This window comes from Mastigoproctus giganteus, chromosome 13, assembly GCF_048544385.1.
Source record: "Mastigoproctus giganteus isolate SK-2022 chromosome 13, ASM4854438v1, whole genome shotgun sequence".
NCBI classification, from domain to species: domain Eukaryota; kingdom Metazoa; phylum Arthropoda; class Arachnida; order Uropygi; family Thelyphonidae; genus Mastigoproctus; species Mastigoproctus giganteus.
This window is the reverse complement of record NC_143587.1, coordinates 8,943,284-8,965,475: the sequence shown is the minus strand read 5'-3', so window position 1 is coordinate 8,965,475 and position 22,192 is coordinate 8,943,284. Positions and strand designations below refer to the sequence as shown.

Below are 22,192 nucleotides of genomic sequence, written 5' to 3'. Positions count from 1 at the left end.
ACTATTGATAATTGTCTGTGGTGTTAAAGGCAGACTAAAAATGATAACTGTTATGTCCCAGGAATGCTGCATATTGTATCTGTATTTTCCAGTTAAACTATAATTTGAAATTAAGCTTCATTTACATAAAAATCTTGAAGGAGCATTTTAATTTCACACGTGCTTACATTTTGTTTGTTTTTGAATGACTATCAATATTTTCATTCTGTTAATATGCAACTGTATAAGAAACATATCCATCTTTCACCTAACAATAATTTTTCTACCATTATTTCATCACTTTGCACTTCCTTTTTATAAAATATTATGTGGGAACTTTTTCTTCCATGCCATCAATATTAATCAGGACAGCACTACCACTGCCAGGTTAATGAGAACCAATGCATCAGTAACAGTTCTCATCTAGTGCACCTATAACATGTGGTACAAAACAACTGAACAATGAATCAACTTCAAATTTTTTTTAAAAATACTAAAAAAACACCAACTGAAAAATATCAGTTGTTACAATATAGTTAGGGAAGGACACTACATGGTTGTTTTCCATTCAGAATATTACTATATTAGTACCACTCATATACCATGTGAAATTAATAATATAGTTTATTAAGCAATCACCTAAATCACTACACACTGAGGTGACGTTTCAGGCATCTTGCCAATACCCATCATCAGAATATGCTGCTTACAGACTTCTACTTGCCAATGATGCAAGAAACCTGATGTGCATTCGGTGCCAGAAACATCACCTCAATGTATAGTGGTTTAGGCAATTACTCAATAAACTATATTATTAATTTCACATGGTATATGAGTGGTATTAAATATAGTATTAGTAATGGCCACATGGTGCAAGGAAGCCTACGGCTTATGCTGCACCAACCAAAAATAAATAAATAAATAAATAAATAAAAATAAAATAATAATAATAAAATAAAATTAAATTAAATTAAATTAAATATCAAAAAATTAATATTAGTAAATAATAATCAGTTGTTACATCAAGTTTATGGGGAAGATGCTATGTAAAGAGCTTGTGTGCTTGAATGCTATTAAAGATTTTTTGAAGGAAAGAGAATGCAGAAGATGATGAATGACCAGGCCATCTCATATACATGAAAACTGATGAAAATGTGGACTAGGTAAGAAGATATGATTAGAAATGATTGTCATTTAAGCATTAGAAAGGTTCCATCAAAATTCAATATGGACAAAGAAATAGACAAATTTTAAATGAAAATTTAGGGATGAGAAAAGTGTGTGCCCAGATGGTGCCTAAAATTTTGAATGAGGATCAAAGAATGAGAAGATCCAAGTTTGGGAAGACGTTTTGAAAAAAAACTGAAGAAGATCCAGCCTTTCTGAGTGCTGTAATTGCAATGAAAGTTGGCTGTGCCAGTAAGACACAGAAACTAAAAGACAATCAATGGAATGGAAGACAAAACAATCCCCCAGACAAAAAAAAAAAAAGCAAGGTTGTCAAAATCAAAAATGAAAACCATGCTTCTTGTTTCCTTTGATGTTAAAGGAATTATAATGGCTGAATACATCCCACCAAATCAGATTGTCAATCAAACATACTACATTGAACTTCTGACAAGGCTACATGAAAAAATTCAAAGAGACCTGAATTGTGGAAGGATGGTTGGATGTTCCAGCACACAAAGCACTCTGTTTACCAGTTTCTGGCCAAAAAACAAATCCCTGTGTGTAAACTTGCACCCTACTTGCAAGACTTAGCCCCTTGTGACCCTTTTTTTCTCTTTCCTAAACTGAAAAGTGTACTTAAGGGTAAACATTTTAAGTCCACTGAAGACATTGAGGAAAAAAACAACCAAAGTGCTAAAAGGGCTTACAGAATGACTTCCAGAAATGTTTCTGTGCTTGAAAGAAACATATGGAACAAAGTGTACAAGCCCAAGGAAATTATTTTGAAGGGGATAACTTGTAAGGTAGAACATTTCATTATATTTATTTTATTGCAACAGTCCTGTTATTCAATAGCCACACCTTGTAAATGGCACCTCTACAAGGTAGGTCGGTATGGTTGGGAAGCAGGAACCAACTGAAGTTATGAATGTTAAAGCCACAAGGAAAAATTATTTCATTGTTAGTGAAGTTAGACTGAAGAAATTCAAGACTAAATGAAAATGAGTTCAATAATTAATATAAAAGAAACCACATTTAGGAATGTTTTATATATTTAGAAAGTGGCTCTAAAGGATTTCTAATACAAGGTGTAATGAAAAAGATTGAAACTAATTTTATTACACAAAATGTAAAAGGATTATTAATGAGAACTATACATTTAAGCCTATCAGATATTCACTATTCATCTATAATATATTTTTGCCTCTTACAGGACTACAATAATTTCTGAAAACCAAGGATAACATACCCAAAGGGAAAATAATGAAGGAACAGAAAGACGATTCAAAATTCTGTGACCTACAACAAAACGCCAAAACAGAAATATTACAACTTTTGAAAAAAGCCTATGAGCCATCTACTGCTTTTAAGATGGCATAAGCATTTAAAAGATGGAAGAATCAGCACAGAACATTGCCCTATCCCACGATGTTCATTAACATCATTAATTGATGTGACTATTGGTAAAGCATTTACTATCAGGGTTGCAAAAGTGAAAAAGCATTCTGAAAAAAATTTTAGGAATGATGTGTTTGTTCATATTAAATCATTTGACTGCTTACTCCTGAACAAAAACACCAAAACAGAAAGGTATATTAGAGAATCACTTGTGTTTGCTTCAAAAACACAGTAAATGTCAAAAAAAATGATTTTTAAGCAGAATAATCACTGGGGATGAATTTTGGAACCAGAATTCGAGAAGTGAATCAAAGCAACAAAGTTTGTAGTGAGAGCAGAGCACAAAGAAGGTATGATCCCTGAAGTCTGCTGCAAGGAACCTTTTTACTCATACTAGGAAAAAATGATTTCCTGTAACTTCCAATATGCCAATATTACGAAGTTCTAAAGAAACAGAATCAGAAAGTGGAACAAAAAAGATCTAATTTGAAAACATCTCCAGATGGCTAATTTCAAGTGAGAACTCAAAGATTACAATTTTCCATCAGGCAATGGGGTAATAAACATATTTTTATCAGTATATTTTAAATTGTGTTTCATACAATGGCCTCTCTGAAGTATTTATAAAATATGTGGAAAGGGACAAGTGTACTGAACAAGATGGGTGTTATGCTAAAAAGGAATAATGGCATGGACCACGTGTATTTATGTATATACAAACTAACTCAAAAATCATCATAAAATGATAGTGAAAACTGTTCAAAAAAAAAAAAAATTTGACCTTGCCTGCAAAAAGCATACCTCATAACACTTCTTAATAATTACTCTTTGATAATGACTTTACTCCTCACTATTATGCTTGTTTGTTTGGTTAGGGATTTATTAGGCACATCGGCAACTATGGTCATAGTGCACCACGCTATTATGCAAGGAAATACTCCACCTGAAGCCATATTATGTAGCCAATCATATAAGTGAAGGGAACAGTAATTCAATAGTGAAGCAATACATTGTGAATACATGGATGCACTGCATGAGTAAAAAACACAAGGTGTGACCAAAAAGTTCAGGGATCGAACTAATAGTTGGGAAATGAGGGCTATTCAGATGAATTTCTTTCAAAGAAATCTCGTACACACTGTATACACCAATCTCAATGCTTCTACAACTTATGGAAGCAATCCCATGATTCTTTTGGAATTGCTAATAGTTCCTATGTATTCAGAATCATTTCTTCAATCATTGCAAATCTGTGACTTTTCACAAGGGAACTTCAAGCTCGGGAAACAAAAAAAATCATAGCTAAATCCAGTGAGCATGGCAGATTGGCAACCACAGTGCCAGAGTGCTTTGCAATAAATTTTTCAGTGGAAAGTCGTGAGGTTGTGATGCAAGCACCAATTCCCTGAAAACCACTTTTCTGATCATTTTCTCCGTACATCACTGTGCAATCGCAGTAGAACTGTTTTGTGCATCCTGGTTCACTGTTTGATCATGCAGGACAAATTCATAATCAGCAATGCCCTGAAACTCAAAAAATATGATAAGCATAACCTTCACATATGAATGATTAAGTTTGTCTTGCTTTTTTGGGGGGAATGGGAAAGACAACATCTTCCAATGAGAGGAACACTTTGTTTCTGGGCCACAGCTTTGTTTTCAGGTCATAAACCATGATTGCCACCAATAATGATGAAAGAAACAAAAGTGTGGATTAGCAGCAGTACATTAACGAAATTCTGTCAAGTAAAAAATCGCAGCTGTCTGTGATCATCAGTGAGGATGCAGGGCACAATCTTGACTGAAATATGTTGCATTCTCAAATCTTGTATTAAAATTGATTGAAAATTCCCATAATAAATACCAATTTTACTAGCGACTTTGCAGATAACTAAACTCTGATTCACACTAAAATCACTGAATTTTTGGAACTGAAAGATGAATATATCGAGGAATACCTTCAACAGAACAAACAGCCCATTTTAAACTTAGCGAACTGAAAAATCTTTGAATGACACAGCATCTTCTCCAAAAACTGCTTTTTAATGTTTTGAGTTTGCATTGCACATTTTTTTTCTTAATTTGAAACAAAATTTTATGCAAATTCACTGTTCAGTAAAATCATTTATTTTAAAATGCAACAAAACACAAAAATCACCTTCTATTTAACACATGTTAATTCAGACTGACTGTTGATGGGTAATTTGTGTTTTAGTATGTTAGACGAGTCAACAAAAATATTATGAGAAGTTGCAAATTCTCCGTGACAGTATACTTGTTTTCCGACTTGTCACTCATTTTGAGAGATCTGAGTTTGATTCCCATCAATAACTGAAGGGATTTCTAAAGACCCCTTCAATTGAGATCATCAAAGAGCTTATCATCTATTTCCTTTGCCAATCTCAGGCAAAGGAAATAAAGTCTTTCCCAACAGTTATTCCAGGATTTTCAAAACATGAAAATCAGCCCAATATGGTCCAAGTTGCTGATACACCTAAAATTCAATAACCAACAATCAAATCATAACTCTGAGGATCTGAGGTGCCTAAAGGACCACTCAATTCGACTGTGTACTTAGAAGGTTTTTTGTGAGAAAAAGTTCAAGTGTGTTGGCTGTATGGCTAGGATTGTCAGGTATTCTGGTAGGTAAATGAACAATCTGTGCGAGGTCATTAGTAACTGCAAAAGCTCAGCATCTCGACAAGCTGGGTCTGTGTGACTAGAGAATGGAAGCCAGCTGGAGTTGTGAACATTAAAATCACCAAGGAAAATTACCTCACTGTTAGGAAAGTTGGACTGGAGAAAGTCAAGTTGCAAAGAGAGGAAGTCAAAGAGCTCCAAGTGATTAGTGGAGTTGGGAGAACACTAGAGACAACAGACGAGTTTGACAGAATGAGGTAGAAAGATTTTAAGACAGAGAAGATCGAAAAGAGGAGAATCCAAATTACTGAGTCTCTGACAGGGAATATCGGAATGGACATATGCACAAGTACCTGACAGAATCTCAGTTATCAGTTGAATCAACCGATAACTGAGATTCTGTCAGAAAAAGTACATGGGGTTTGACAGACTGCAAGTGGAAATGTACATCATTGAGATTAGAACTGAGACCACGTATATTTGTGAAATGAACTACGAAGTGTTTGGGAGGTTTAGATCTTTTCGCAGATAAGCTAACTCTATTAGTTTGACAATTCATGGTATACAGTCAGTCCTCATATAGCACGATAGTTGTTTTCCTAGAAACCCTCGTGCAATGCAAAATCGTGCAATATAAACAACAGGCCCTATGAGAAAAATAGGGTTAGGTGCCGACCACCCATGATTGAAAATACATTTGTAACCAAAACATAACCAAACACAATAAATAATCGTAATAAAATACGTAATACGTAAGCATTTCAATTACTTAAGTATTTTAAGTAATACGTAAGTATTTTATTACGACTACTACGTAATAAAATATTGCTAATGCTTTTGCTTCTATCGTAAGCAAACTTTTTTGCTTGATTTTCTATCCAAACAGATGACAGCCATTCCATCTCTTCCAATTCTTTGTGTCTTAATCTAATGGATTTTAATTACACTTTGAGTTGTTCCTGCTATGAAAGTTGTTTTTATTTTCTCTGCATTCTTTGTAATTCTTGGCATTGCCCCATTTAGGTCTGTAGCAAGCGCAATCTCACACGGTCTTTCATTTCGCTCAAAGCGTTTCACAATTTCATATTTTTTCTCTATCGACAGAGGCGGACTGGCCATAAGCCTTACCGGGGAAACCCCGGTGGGCCAGAGGCCGGTGTGATTTTGGCCATAAACCATAGTATGAGGCCACTATAAATTTTCCCGGATAAGAATTTTTTGATCCAGTCCGTCTCTGTTTTATCCATATTGCTTTTGTTTTTCTCTCTGAATCTGTAGTGTCTTCACCAGGATGCTTCCTTTTCACACCTTTTAAGTACTTTACTCATTTTTAGGGAATAAAGCACAATTACAAAACAAGGAGGCACGTTTGATACACATAAACAAAGCTGTGTGCATGTAGCAACTGAATAAACAACACCGTAAAGGCAGAGATACACTATTAACACCTCACATTTTACTAAAGCACATTTCTAGGGGTTACTACCATAAAACAATAAAAACAATTTCCAGTTGCTTTTCTGCTAGTAGAATCTGTTATAAACTGGTAGGAAATCGATTTAATTGCAGTTGCAATTATACCGATAGCTGGAATTGTGTTGCTTTTTACGTTATTATGGTGAAATGTATATCCCCCTCACTGATATAAAAAACAAATACATTTTCGGAATCTCCTCTTCATTCCTATTGTGTTGCATTCGGTTGGGGTGATTCTGCGTTCGACTGCCATTTCTTGTAAACGCAAAGGCAAATCGTGCATAAGCGAATTCAGTTCGTGTTATATAAGATATCGTTCCCCTATTTATAAATCGTGTATGATCAAATTAGTATAGTGTAAACACGTGTTATACGAGGACTGACTGTACTCAATAGTAAGAAAAATGGGTGGGACATGCAGTACGAAGTAATGAAATTTTTGGATATGGCGTACACGCGGTAAGAATATACCCAGATCCTTGACATAACGTGGCCTTGACAATGCCCCCCCCCCCACATATACACTACCTGTACTCTCTCCAGTCACTATCTGGCAGAGTAGAGGTAGCAAGATTATAACACTAGCTAATCTGGAAGCCTCCTAGAGAGTTACCAATAGGTTCAGTCCAGTGTACTAACTAGTGGCCAGCCAGTGAACACAGTTTTAGAGCTGTACCCTGGAAATGTAAGGAAATTTGGATCTCACCATGTTTCCATCATAACCTCAAAAAACATTAGTCATACTGCATGATGGAAGAGATGGGGAAGGTTTGACAGGAACTTGCTCTGGAGAATAAACATGGGTTCCACCACTTGAAGCCTCCAATAAGCAAAGTGGTGGCACTGCACCAGTTGATGAGAGTCATCTACCACCTAGAATTGCCTGGTAACATAGAGGGATGGCATTCCTCCATGTGGTGTGGTTTCCAAACCTCGACCCCTGCTTACATTGGTTCACACCTGGGTGGTCACCCACAGTGTGCTTCAGCATGGAGGGTTATACCCAGGATTACTACAGTCTGACCATCGTGAAGGTGCAAGCAGAGGATTTGGCTCACAGAACGAACCAGACTTGGCCGAAATTTGGTCCACTTGACTTGAGTGTCACCCGAATATCAGTTCCATCAGCATTTTAGATGATGCCCGGGTAGCAAGTACAGCTTATCTGGCATATCTGAGAGAATATCTTCAACAACCTCAAGGACCACGAAACTTTCTTGCAACATGACTGCTATTCCATCATAACTGCTGATGGCTTTTTATACAGGGTAGTCCAAAAGACCCTTATCGATTTCAAATGACTTAAGTTTTTTTATTTTCAAATATGTAAATTTCTTCTTCCATATATAAAATTTATATTGTCAATTTTATATCTTGGAGAATTTATTTTGTAAAAAAACACAGTTCAACATGAGTGGAAGTAGCAGAATTTTACTTTAGACCTGGGATAATTTTGCAGTCAGATATGAAGTTTTGTGAGCAGTGTAGACAGGCTGCCAGAGCAGGTCGGGGATCTTGTCAATGATATACAGTAATTTTGCTAATAATGATAAGGAGGTGATTGTCCCTTTCTATAAAGCAATGGTCAGGCCACACCTTGAGTACTAGGTATAGATCTGGAGGCCTCATTTTAGGAAAGATGTAGAGCTGCTAGAATTTAGTACAGAGAAGGGCACCATTTGTGAATGGAACAAAGGGTTGCTCTTACAAAGAAAGGCTTAAGTTCTGCAAATTGCAGAGTCTGGAGACTAGGCACCTGCGAGGTGATCTGATTAAAGTGCATTAGGTCTTGAATGGGTTGAGCCAGCTCAATACTGATGGGATTCTTCCTCTTGCTCAGATTACAAATCGGAAGGTATATAAATTCAAATTGAGGAAAGACAGTTGTAGAATAGATGTGCGGAAATTTGCCTTTAGCCAGCAGGTAGTTGATTGCTGGAAGTTTGTTCCATCTATTCTTTAATAGATATAGCTTAAATAAATTCAAGGAGGAACTGGACAAATGTGTAGAGCAAACAAATAGATGTGTGAATCACATTCATTTTGAAGCAAATTTTGAAGAATACAAAATCCAGTTAGTGCAAGAATTATAGCCAGTGGATCTGGATCAAGAAAACCATGTAGAATAGATGTGCGGAAATTTGCCTTTAGCTAGCGGGTGGTTAATTGTCATTGTGGAAGTTGATAGGAGGAACGGGACAAACATTTAGAGGGAATTGTTTTGTAAATTTTTTTTTTTTTTTTTTTTTTGGCTGATGCTGCATAAGCTCATACACTTGCTTTCTTGCATCACATGCCACTACTACTACTACCACCACCACCACCACCACAATTCATGCATACTCTCTTGGATATTATAGCTGGAGATAAACCTTTCATATTGAAATTGTTAATGACTGGAAGCACATTTTCATTTGCAAGGACAATTAATAAGCAAAATTGGAGGTTTTGGAGTACCAAGAATCAATTTATAATATCTGGGCTGTCTTCTTCCCTGATTCTGCTATCTCAGGATTGTTTGTATCAACACTAACAACTTTGTGTGTGTGTGTGTGTGTGTGTGTGTGTGTGCGCACGCGCGCGTGCGTGTGCACACACACACACACACACACACACACACACACACACACACACAGGTTTTAAGATTAAAGTACATATGTACTTTAACGCTTTCAATGTTTTAAGGCTACTACATACTCAATGAGACTTTTCCAGAGCTGGCATGAAATGTGGGTTGAATTGACCGATTTCAAAGATCTGTTTCATGATCTGCTTCAAATCATGATTATTTTATTTCATGATCTGCTTCAAAAAGATGGAAAAGAAGCAAACACTTTTCCATCTGTACTCACAATGGTACACAGGGGAACCCAGAAATTAAGATTAAACCTTTCCTCCTGGGACATACTGTGTATATACAGGGTGTCCCAGGAGGAAAGGTCAATATTCCAGGAGATGAATAGGTCATTTTAAGCAAAAAAGTTCATATAAACATGTGCCCTATCCCGAATGGTTTCCGAGATAGCTACTTTAATGTACATTTGTTTTGAAATTGGCGCGCCATATTTTCCTTCCCTCCCATCAGACTGCGCCATTTGATTGTCAGTTGCCAGTTATCAGTTGATTGTTGTGACTGTAGAAGTGAATGAGACTGCGAGTGAATCAGTAGTGAGTAGCATCAGTTGTCAGTTCTAATTGTAGAAGTGTTCGCTAAAAATGCTGCACATTTTTATTAATGCTTAATATGCAGATATGCTGTATGTTTACGGCTTCTGTGATGGTAGTGCCCCTGCTGCTGTTGAAGAATACCATCAGTGCTTTCCTACATTTCAAATTCTGAATTCCAGAGTGTTTAACACATTGCGTGAAAGTGGTATGCTTCCCAGTGCTCATGTTTCATCTGAACGAGGACGTCAAGAAAATGTGCAGAAACGGGAACACATTTTGAACATGGTTCAGCGTAGTCCTACAATTAGCACGAGAAGACTTTATGCACATCTCGGTGTTTCATGAACACTACATGAAGAGGGCTTTTTCCCATTTCACCCACAGCGTGTGCAAAATCTTCACATAGGGGACAGTGCCACGCATCTTGAATTTTGTCATTGGTTAAATGCCAATCGTGAAGTGCTTCCATCAATACTATTCACTGATGAAGCCACGTTTACACGGAATGGAATCAACACAAACGTAACACTCATCGATGGTCACACGAGATTCTACATGGTACAGTGGAAACATATTTTCAAGTTCGTTTCTCAATCAATGTGTGGCGTGGTATGATCGATAATCTATTGATATATCCCATTATTTCAGAACATCGAATGACAGGACACAATTACCTTCAATTTTTGCAAAATACATTAGGTGCACAACTAGAGGACATTCCTTTGGCCACACGGTGTGCTATGTACTTTCAGCATGACGAGGCCCCTTCCCGTTCTACCAGACGTGTGAAGCAACATCTGGACCGAATTTTCCCTAATCAGTGGATTGGTCATGGTGGTGGTACCATTAACTGGTTACCAAGATCTCCAAACCTAACCCCATTAGATTTTTGTTTATGGGGTTGGATGAAGAGTGAAGTGTACAGAAGGTAGGTGGATACAAGAGATGATCTGCTAGCTCGCATAATGGATGCTGTTGCCCATATAAGGAACATGAAGATACACTTAGACAAGCAACACGCCATGTTCTCACAAGAGTTGAAAAGTGCACTGAAGTTGATGGTGGCATTTGTGAAAATTTATTATAAACTGTTCCAAATTTGTCATTTGAAAAATAAATATTCAAATGCCTCTATCTCGGAAACCATTCGGGACAGGGCACATGTTTATATGAACTTTTTTGCTAAAAATGACCTATCCTTTCACCTCCTGGAATATTAACCTTTCCTCCTGGGACACCCTGTGTGTGTGTGTGTGTGTGTGTGTGTGTGTGTGTGTGTGTGTGTGTGTGTGTGTGTGTGTGTGTGTGTGTGTGTGTGTGTGTGTGTGTGTGAAGTTATGTAAAAGAATATAAGAAATAGAAAAAGAAAGGGAAAGAGTTGCAGAACAGATTAATGCCATCAAATTTATGATTGTACATTACATCTGTCTGTATATAACAATATTTTAGTTAATTATAATACCAACTAGATAAATTGGACAAAAATATTAGGGGTGAAAACTATAATCAGCTCAAAATGCCAAATTTAAATAACCCAAGTTGGACTTTATTGTTGTATCCTATAAATAAACACATATAATAAAATAAAATAAAATAAAAATAAAATTACATGAAATAGTAAAAGTAAAATGATAATATAGCTAATTATATGGCTAATTACGTTCCATTCAATGTAACCATATATCTAAAATTAGCTATATTATCATTTTACTTTTACTATTTCATGTCATTTTATTTTTATTTTATTATGTGTGTTTATTTATAAGGGTACAACAATAAAGTCCAACTTGGGTTATTTAAATTTGGCATTTTGAGCTAATGATTACAGTTTTCACCCCTAATACTTTTGTCCAATTTATCTAGTTAGTATTATAATTAACTAAAATATTGTTATATATATATATATATATATAAAAGTGCGTGCACATGCATAAGTTTTTAACAGTAGATGCTACATACATTTCCAACTTGAATTTTTATTTCAATATACTGATAGATAAATTAAAAAATTAATTAAAACTTCTTTTAGATGTCTCATTCTTAACTATGTATTACCAGTAAACCAGAAGAATGTGCAGTTTGGAGGATTATTTTCTTTTAATCAGTTTTTCAGATTTATTTTGCACCTCATCAATACATCAAAGAAAGAAATAAAAACAGAAAGTTTTGTTATAAAAAAAAAAAAAAGTTGTAATATCATAATAATAAGATTAAACTACTAAAACCTGAAACATATTCTATAAAGAAAATTTTCTCTTTAGGCTAACACTAACCCAGTGATATCATCTCATCTTGCATGCTGACTTCTTGACAAGTAATAATATTTTAGTATCACATAAGTTAATTTTTAAAGACACTATCTGCAAGTATTAAATAGCATTTTGCAAACACTGGATTTTTTTCACGAATGCAAACAGAAATATGGTATAAAGAATATGGATGTATTTAGGTGTGTACCACCTGCATCAGGTGTGTTAAGAGCATCTTCATTCATTTCTATCATATTAAAAAGGTACCTTGATCAGAAAGCAATTGCAAAGTTAACACACCAGCCTAAGTTCTATCCAGAGACTGTGATCATAGGAAAGAGTTCCATCAAGGTCACTGGTAAGCTGTGAAGGATCAATGTACTTTGAAAGTGTTTCAACTGACATCATGCTTGTCTGCAAAAAATAATTAAATAAATAAATAATACGCGCACACACACACACACACACACACACACACACACACACACACACACACACACACACACACACACACACACACACACACACACACACACCTTTAGTCCCAAACTTCACACAATTTTATTTTTATTTTAACAATATCAATTTAACGCAGTGGTGTATTTTAATAATTACACACGAATTATAACTATCTGAAATAATAAGATTATTTAAAAGAGAATATAATATTTAATTAATGAATAAAAGCATTAATTAAAAATCAAATTCTAATATTATGTAGAATTTTTATTCAACAAAATAAAATTTTTATTTTATTATGCAGCTCTATGCAAAAACCAAAAACAGTCACCCATTATGGCTGGATCCACCATCCTTGATGGTGTTATCCTATTATACTTATATACTAGTGGAGCCTTTCACCTTGTTTGTCACTAAAAGCACTCAAATTCAGATAGTAAAAATCCAGTTACAAATGTAAAAAAGTGTATTTTATATCTGACAATCTAAGCTTTTTGTAGTTACAGCAGCTATTCCACAAGTTGTATATATAGTTTTCTTCTTTTTTTATCACCTAAAAACTTATGAAATAAAGATTTAAAAGACTCCATGCAACTAACTGAATAGAGTTTAGTTTTTGTTCAAAACAGCTATCATGGAATAGTTTTCTAATTTTCAAACAAAGATTCGTTCTTTAAGCTCTGCATCACTTAATTTTGGAAATTTGTCCTTTAGAGTTAAAACTACCACTTTCTTGGTCACAAAAAAAGGATCTACTAATGTGCATATTTGGCATTACTTTTTCCCAGGAACAAAGTCTTTTGCACTGATCATCCTTTTGCAACAAAGTATTGCTCTTTGTTGCAAAAGGATCCCACAGCCATCCCACAAGCAGAGGAAATAGCAATACTTGGCAAATTTTCCCTGCAATCCAAATAAAAGTACGATAACTTGTTTCCATTATGTAATAAAACTCCTTTAAACTTACTTTAGGTGACCCAATGAATAGTTTCTATTCTTTAGCTTAGTGTTCAAATCACACTTCCACCACCAATCAGTTATACCTAAGCACACCCAAAGGGAATTCTGCATTCTAGAAAATACAGTAAACTCTGTAAAACCCAGTACTCTAAAATCAAGACTTCTTTAAAATCTGGTACATTTTTCAAAAAAATCTCAAAATTTTATAATCTGGAAATATTAAGACAGCAATCCAGCATTCATATCAACAATCATATTTGTCTTTAAGAATCCATGCAAAAATTGAGTAGTATTTCTTTCTTCATAAGATGCTTGAGGAGATTAACTTGCCATTTATTCTATTTTTGTGACCAGAAAGATTAAACTGCACAGATAATGCAATGGTCTTAATTTTCACAGCAGAACTTGCCTTTGCAACAAGTTGCCATGGTACTGCACTAGTTTCAACAGATGGCCTCTATAAAAGGTTAACTGGCCATTTGTTTATGGGATGAGACTGCTATGACAGTCTCATCTTTAAACCCGTTTCAGAACTAAATGGTCCTTCATCAGATAGTATGTGGTCTCTAGTAACAACATGTAGATAAAATAGTTGTAAAAAAATGTTCCATATTTCACTTGTACAGAAAATCAGTTTTCAAAGTTGTAATATAGCTAAAGCTGTCTGTCAAAAGTAGTGCAATACCATGCAACTTGTTATAAAGGCAAGTTTTTTCTGCTGTGGGAATTGACCATTGCATTATCCTTACAGTTTAAATCCTCTTGGCTGCAAAAACAAATAATATGACAAAATAGTCATTTTATTTGTTTTTATAGATGTAAATAAAATCAGTTGTTTGTGTTTAATATGTATCAAAATGCGCTCCTCTCAAACTGCTCAACCATTAGATATACCTCTTTAAAATCTGTCACCTTTGAATCCCCAAGGGATTTTAAAGAGTTTACTGTGCTGGCAATTTAGGAAATTCTTACACCATGAGCAAGCAAATCTCAATTCTTGTAGTCTTGATTCCAAATGTTTTTCTCATTGCTCTGACAGATTAAAATTGCATGATAGGTCATTAAGCTCACTTTGTTTAATTAGGACTAATCCTTTGCCACTCTGTTCAATTAAGAGTGGTTCATTGCTACTCTGTTCAATTAGAGATGATTCTTTGCTATACTGTTCATTTAGGTATGGTTCTCTACTAATCTTCTTCACGAGGAATCAAAAGTTCTTTCCAATTACTTGATCACACAGGAGTAGGAAGATATTTTCCATGCAAGACCGGTCTCATTAAAGAAGCAACATTTCAATATTGTTTATTTTTGTTGCTCCCCAAAAAAACCAGAAATGTTTCTAAGACAGAAATAGCAATATTCATTATGACTGGTTGGTTTGTACTATACCATGGGAAGAGCAAACGACACGCTCTTCTTCTCATTCATCCATTCAAACACACAAAAATGCGATGCCCATCCTCTGTCTTGGTCACCAAGGCATCCAAAATAGTGAAAAAGCCTGCTTAACAATTTTTAAACTAAACCAACATTGTGATATTTGATGTTTGGTGAATTCAGACAGATATACTGATGTAATTTTTCCATACTGATTGTCAGAAAACCATTTTATACAAAGAAAAACATAATAAAACATATAGCCAGCCTCAATGACAAACAATAAACCTGTAATAACAAGCTCTCATAAACATGTAACCTTATAATTAGGAGTCATTCCTTCTATTCCTGTTTCAACTACATTCAGTAAGCAATACTTATTGTCTAATGTGTCATTTGTGAATTCTAAATCTGCAGCAATGTGTCTGCAGATTTAGAATTCACAAAAGCAATTTAAAATATCAGTATCCTTTTATGTTACCAAAACCTTTCTAACAACTGTCATTAGTTCAATCTCTTGCATATAATAATTCCAAATGAAAGCAGTCAAAAAGAAAAGACCTGTTTTAAGCTGGCTCCAGAGATTAATGGAAAGAGATTAAGATCAAATGTCTGGTAGACTAAATTTTTATTTAAATTTTGTTTTAATTTAATTTCTGTAATTTTTAAAACTTATTTCAGTGATTTTGAAAATTTTATTCCAGTAATTATGTGTAATTAATTTCTACAATATTTTGTACATTTAATTCTTAACTTTTCTAAAGTACAGTGGACCCTGCTTCATGATATTAATTGGTCCCAGAGACACCATTGTATCATGACAATATCATGATGTGAACCCAATAACATATTGTTTTTTGGTAATGCATTCCAAGACCTCGGAAGTTGAAATTTTCGCTATATAACTAACGTATTTATCTCTAAAAGGTGAGTTTTATAAAGGAAATTGTACATATTGATTAAAAAAATTTATTAAAACTAATATATTCATTAAAGCACAAAAAAAAAAAAAAAAATCACTTCAACTAAAGGATGCAAAAACAAAACACATAGCCAACATGTTTACAAAAGCTGCTATTGGCTGAGAGGAAGGGGAACGTGGTCCAGTCAGAGACAATCAAAAGCCCATCCTATTGTAAAGTGAAATAAGTGGGTGCCAGTTAACATCACTGGTTAGTAGAATCAGCCACTTTAATTTCAAAAAACTAATTTAAATCATTAAAATGCACTACTTTCATTGTTATCAATTTTGATAATGATGAAATATCACAAAGGCATTCAATTTTGAATGCCTTTGTGATATTTTTCTAAAGCACATTTCTAGAGGTCACTACCATAAAACAATAAAAAAAATGTGCAGTTTCCGGTTTATTGGGCTTTTCTGTTAGTGCAAGCTATTATAAACAGGTAGTAAACTCGATCTTATTGATTTGCGATAATACCAATAGCTGGAATTCTGTGGGTTTTTATGTTATTATGGTGAAATGTGTTTACCCCTTTCACGAAATCTTCAATCATATAAAAAGCATAAATAAATTTTCAGAATTTTCTCTTCATTCCTATTTTTTCAGCTTGTAAACTTATTACTGCGTAACTCAGCATATCATGTTAGCTGAAATTTGTGTCAACCGTGTTCTTTGTTATTCATTTCTTATCTTTTTTTTTACTGTTTAAATTTTACAACCGAAAAAAAAAAAAAAAAAAATTTGTCAGTGAACAGAGATATCAATTAGTTAGTTAGTATTAATTAAGTTATGTATGCAAATATTACAGTATTAATTAAGTTATGCATGCAAGTGAAATTTATTTTTATTTTGCTAACCTATGGAAAATATTCTTCCGATTTTCACATATCATTTAATTTTGTTAATTGGTAAGGTAATAAAGTATAAATCTGTGCTTTATATCTTTATTTTTATAGCCTGTGGATTCCTCCTATATTCGCTTATTAGAACCGCTCTTTAATAGAATTAAAATTCAATTCGCAAACATGATCACAGGGACCGGTGATCATGTTTGCTACATATCGTACAGTGAACGGTATTTTATTATGGACAGTCCATCGTAAAGTGATTTAATTATACAGTGAACCAATCATAAAGTGGGGGTCCACTGTATTTAAAATAAATTCTTTCCAGTAACTTTGGTAGCTTAATTTTAAATTCACTAGTGGATAAAGATTTGGTAACAGTTCAATTTCTGTAACACTTTATTAATATAAATTCTGTAATACACTGTAAATTAAATTCTGCAATACACTGTAAATTTAAAATTCTGTAATACATTGTAAATTTAAATTTTATCATCCTTTCAATACTTTCATACATCATCCTTTTGATAATTTCAATACATGGTGACTCAGGCAGAAATGCCAGTGGGCATTTCCAGTGCAAGTCATAAGTTCATCACTTGTATAGCCTGTGGCATGTACTCTAAATCAGTCTACAAGACAAACCAAGTACAATTGACATTTCTTTTTGTTGCACCCGATGTAAAGAGCCCAGCAATCTTAAATTAAAATTTGGGGCATTACAAGAATTTGAGTCACTGAAGAACAGGGTGTTTGCACTAGAAACAACTGTAACTATGAGCTCATCAGAGAGTCAAGTATATCAGGACTGGCCAAGGGATGCATCCTGGGTTCAGGCCCAGAACACAATAGCCAAGCACATATTGCTCTGGCTGAAGGAGATTTAGTTTTATGGAGAAACATTGTCAAGTAAGCAGATAACATTTTTTACTAAAAGAGATAAGTGGACCAGAATTAGGGAGGGGATGTATTCACCAATAGATCATCAGATTTTAATGGGAAGTAAAGAGAGCATTATTATTTATATGGGTACATACAATATTAAATGAATGTGAACTAATGAAAAAATGCTGCAAGTTAGTTCAAAATGTGTACATGTCTGCAATTCTGCCAAAAAAAACATAGGAGGTATTATATCAAAGGTATTAAAGTGGGGGACCCATCAAGCACTCAGCTGCCCAATTCAATGCCAGAGCTCACTCTTGTGCATCAGGCAACACAGCAGCAATCTTCAGAGCAGAATGCACTGATCCCACAGGAGCTAGGTATTGCGGGTGACTCTATTGTCAGGGAGACAGGAAATAGATTATGCAAAAAGAATAGGTAGAACAGAACCAGGGTATGTCTGCTAAGAGCAAAAGTTGATGATGTTATAGAGCAGGTATCATCTTTTAAGGGCACAAAGTAGGAGGTCTGCAAACTTACTTAAGTTCAGGTCAACATTGAAAAAAAAGCCACATGTTAGGATTAAATTTGAAACTGTCTACAATTCTGCTCAGACATGATAGAAAGAAGTACATGATGAGAGCCTTGTCAATCAATTCGGTCCTGGAGAGATTGCGAAAGACTCATTGGGTAGAATTTTTCTGAGTGGTATGTGCATGTTAAAAGGAAAAATTATTTCTACAGGGATGGGACACACTTAAATAGAAAAGGTGAAAGAATATTTACTGATGCTATCGAGGCAGTGTTAGATGGGTCGGAAAACTGCTAGCCTGGGGGGGATTCACAGATTAAAGGATAAACAGTAGCCTCAGGGCAGATGCAAAAATGATTCTTACACTGCTTCTATTAGATTGAGCAGCAGCCTGGAAAGCAAGGCGCTGGAGATTTCCACGACTGGTGGGAGTCATCATGAAACAAGTAAATACATGACCTGTGTTAGGATAATAAAGAATAAGAATAGGTGCATGTATACTTGAATGTACACCAATGCTAGGAGTATACTAAATAAATTTGATGAATTTGAGGTGCTGGTCAAGACATCAAAGGCAAATATTGTTGGAATATCAGAGACAAGATGTCACACATTTATAAGGAATGCAGAATTGGAATTTGGGAAGTACAAAGTGTACAGAAAGAACAGACAGGATGGATCATGCTGTTAGTCAAGAAACACATAAAATCTAGGGAAATGAATCCAGTTAACATGGGTGGACAGTACAGTGTTGAGTCAGTTTGATGTGACATAAGTACTGGAAAAGCAAAATTGAAAGTAGGGCTGTATTATAGGCCTAATGACTCTGATGAGTACAATGAACAACTATACAAAGAAATAGAGTGGGCCAGAAAATCAGACTGTCTTATATTGGGGGACTGTAACTCACCAGATATAGCCTGGAACTTATGGGTTGGTCACTCTTTTTGTAGATTTATGGGATGATTGTTTTCTGCAGCAGCAGCAGCATGATCGAGGGGCAGCCAGAGAGAGAGAGAGAGACATTTTGATCTGATAATCAGCTCTGATTATTTATGCACGAAGAATCTGCAGATAAAGGAACCACTAGGTGGCAGTGTTCACAGTGTACAGATGTGGGATCTACTCAGAGATGTAACTACCATCAAGGATAACACGAAGGATTCTTAATTTCGTAAAGGTGACCACAGTGGTCTCAGACAGTTCTAAAATTCTATAGTGGGACCAATTCATGATGTTACCAACATCAATTCTAAATGGGAAGCATTCAAGGAATTAATCTTGGAAGCTACAGGGCTTTTCATACCAACTAATTAATACTGTTCAAGGTTTAGGCAAAACTGGATGTCAGATGAACTAATCAGACTTGTGGCAGAAAAGAAAAATGCATAGGATGCATATAAATTATAAAGAGATGCAGATGCCTATGATAAATATAAAATAGCCTATAATCAAATCACAAAGGAGGTTAGGCAAGCGAAGGCAGAGTACGAGAAATCTTTGGCAAAGGATGCAAAGAAACACAGTAAAGACTTCTTTACTTATGTAAACTCTAGAAGGAAGGGGATGAATCAGATTAGTCCACTTGATATCCTTGACATCAATGGTTCCACTGTTGATGATTCTGCTCAGACAGCTGACAAACTGATTCAGTATTTTGCATCTACATTCACACATGAGGCATTCTGTAGGGAAGTGGAGGCCAGAAGCTTATCAAACTCTAACACAGAGTTAGAATTTTTTGTAATAACTGAGAGCAAAGTGGAGGAAAAATTGTTGAAGTTAAACATAAGGAAGACACCTGGGATCTATCCAGTTACATTAAAGGAGGCAGCAAAGAGAGTAAGTTGGCCCTTATCCATGAATATGATGGCATCCGTGGACTCAGGGAGGTCCCCATGGACTGAAGACATGCAAATGCATCCCCAATTCACAAAGGAGGATCAAAGGATGACACGAGTAATTACAGACCTGTCAGTTTAACCTCTGTTCCAGGGAAAATAATGGAGTCACTTGTTAAGGAGGTGATACAGGATCACCTAGACAAGGCAGCAGCAACAGTTCAAACACAGCATGAGTTTGTTAACAGGAAGTCTTGTCTGACCAATTTAATCGGATACTATGATGTGATCACAAAGGAACTGGATGCAAAAAGTAATTTTGATATCATATACTTGGATTTCAGGAAAGCTTTTGATACTGTTGCACAAGGAAGACTACTGTACAAGTTGGAGCAGTATAGCATTAAGGGTAAGTTGCTGCTATGGATAAAGGGACAGTTGAGTGGGAGAATACAGAGAGTGGTAATCAATGGACACAGCTCTCCGTTGATTACCACTCTCTGTATTCTCCCACTCAACCGAGAGAGAGAGTGGTAATCAATGGACACAGCTCTCCGTGGACTAATGTTATTAGAGATGTCCCTCAAGGATCCGTGTTGGGCCCATTGTTGTTTTCGGTATTTATCAATGATATTGATGAAAGTAAATCATGCTTAATGTCCAAGTTTGCAGATGATATGATGGTGAGTAGGATTGTTTAATGACAGTAATTACAGTGAACTATTGCAACAGGATCTAGAAAAGTTAAGCAGACGGGCTGAGAGAGAGATGGAAACCGAAGTTTAACATTTACAAATGCAAAGTAATGCATATAGGTAGCAGTAACCCCAGAGTAACATATCAACTGGGCAGTACTACACTGAGGGTTGTGGAGAAGGATCTAGGAGTAATTGTACAGTCAGATATGAAGTTTTTTTGAGCAGTGCAGACAGGGTGCAAGAGTAGCTCATGGGGTCTTGTCAATGATATATAGGAATTTTGATAGCAGGAATAAGGAGGTGATTATCCCCTTGTATAAGGCAATGGTCAGGCCACACCTTGAGTACTGCATACAGGTCTGGAGGCCTTATTTTAGGAAAATTGTAGAGCTGCTAGAACTAGTACAGAAAAGGGCAACAAGATTAGTCAGCAAAACAAAGGGTTACTGTTATCAAGAAAGGCTTAAGTTCTGCAAATTGCAGTGTCTGGAGACTAGGCACCTGTAAGGCAATCTGATTGAGGTGTATAAGGCCTTGAATGGTTTGAGCAAGCTCAGTGCTGTTGGGATTCTTCCTCTTGCTCAGATTCCGTACTTGAGGGTGCATAAACTCAAATTAAGGAAAGACAGCTGCAGAACAGATGTGCAAATATTTTCCTTTAGCCAGAGGGTGGTTGATTGCTGGAAAAAATTTCCATATGCCGTTATGGAAGTTGATAGCTTAAATAAATTCAAGGCTGAACTAGACAAACTTTTGGAGTGAATGGATGGGTGAAACAGGAAGGGTTTTTTTTTTTTTTTTTCCTCCGGGTGATGCTGTATAAGCTTGCTTTCTTGCATTGTATGCCTCTGATAATGCTATATGCTGAAAGTCATGTTTATTAACTAAAGCTTGAGGCACTCTGAAAGGCTTTGGAGGGGCAAAGTTTTATCAGCATGGCCTTGTGCTTGTAGGTAAAAGGAATCTATTTTGTAGAGATGGTATTCATTTGAACAAAGGTGGTAACAAAGGTTTTGCCAGTATCACTGAGGATACTTTAAGGGTTCAGCTAGTTGGGAGGGGGGGGGTAATATAAGCATGCATTTATCTAATGATATGGGTCAAAGTAATGCTTGCCCACGTCTCAAGAATTCCTGTTTATTGCAGCAAGAGCTGATTTGGGCAAGGTGTTATAAGTGTGGTAACCTTTTTGTATGAGTGAAAAGGGAAACAAGCCTAAATAACATCAAAGGGTGTGTCACAATAGTAAACTATTGAAGAATACTTAAACTTAACTTGTCTATTATAATAATATTAGGAGTGTTGTTCAATAAAATGTATGAATTTACATTTCTGTTAGCCCTATTATATCATTACATTACTGCCACCCAAAATTAAGGACGACTAGATCCAATATACATTGTATCATGTAATTAGGAAAGAGAGGAAAAATAGGGAAAACAGAAGGGTGGACCCCACCATGCTCCACACATAAGAAGCATAGTGGGGGTCATGCTTCTTATGTGTGGAAAGAATTGTCTGTTGCATGCATATGTGTTCAAGTGGCAAAA

At 35.5% G+C, this 22,192-nt stretch overlaps 1 protein-coding gene across 3 annotated transcripts in view; it reads right to left on the bottom strand.

Annotated features, from left to right (window-relative positions):
* The window catches only part of trio (trio Rho guanine nucleotide exchange factor), a 996,553-nt gene that overhangs the window by 826,437 nt on the left and 147,924 nt on the right, over nt 1-22,192 (bottom strand). For all 3 annotated transcript variants that reach the window (XM_090387950.1, XM_090387951.1, XM_090387952.1), the window contains exon 6: nt 12,381-12,494. In XM_090387950.1, the coding sequence (XP_090244076.1) occupies nt 12,381-12,494 (114 nt within the window). The remainder of the gene's footprint in view (nt 1-12,380; nt 12,495-22,192) is intronic.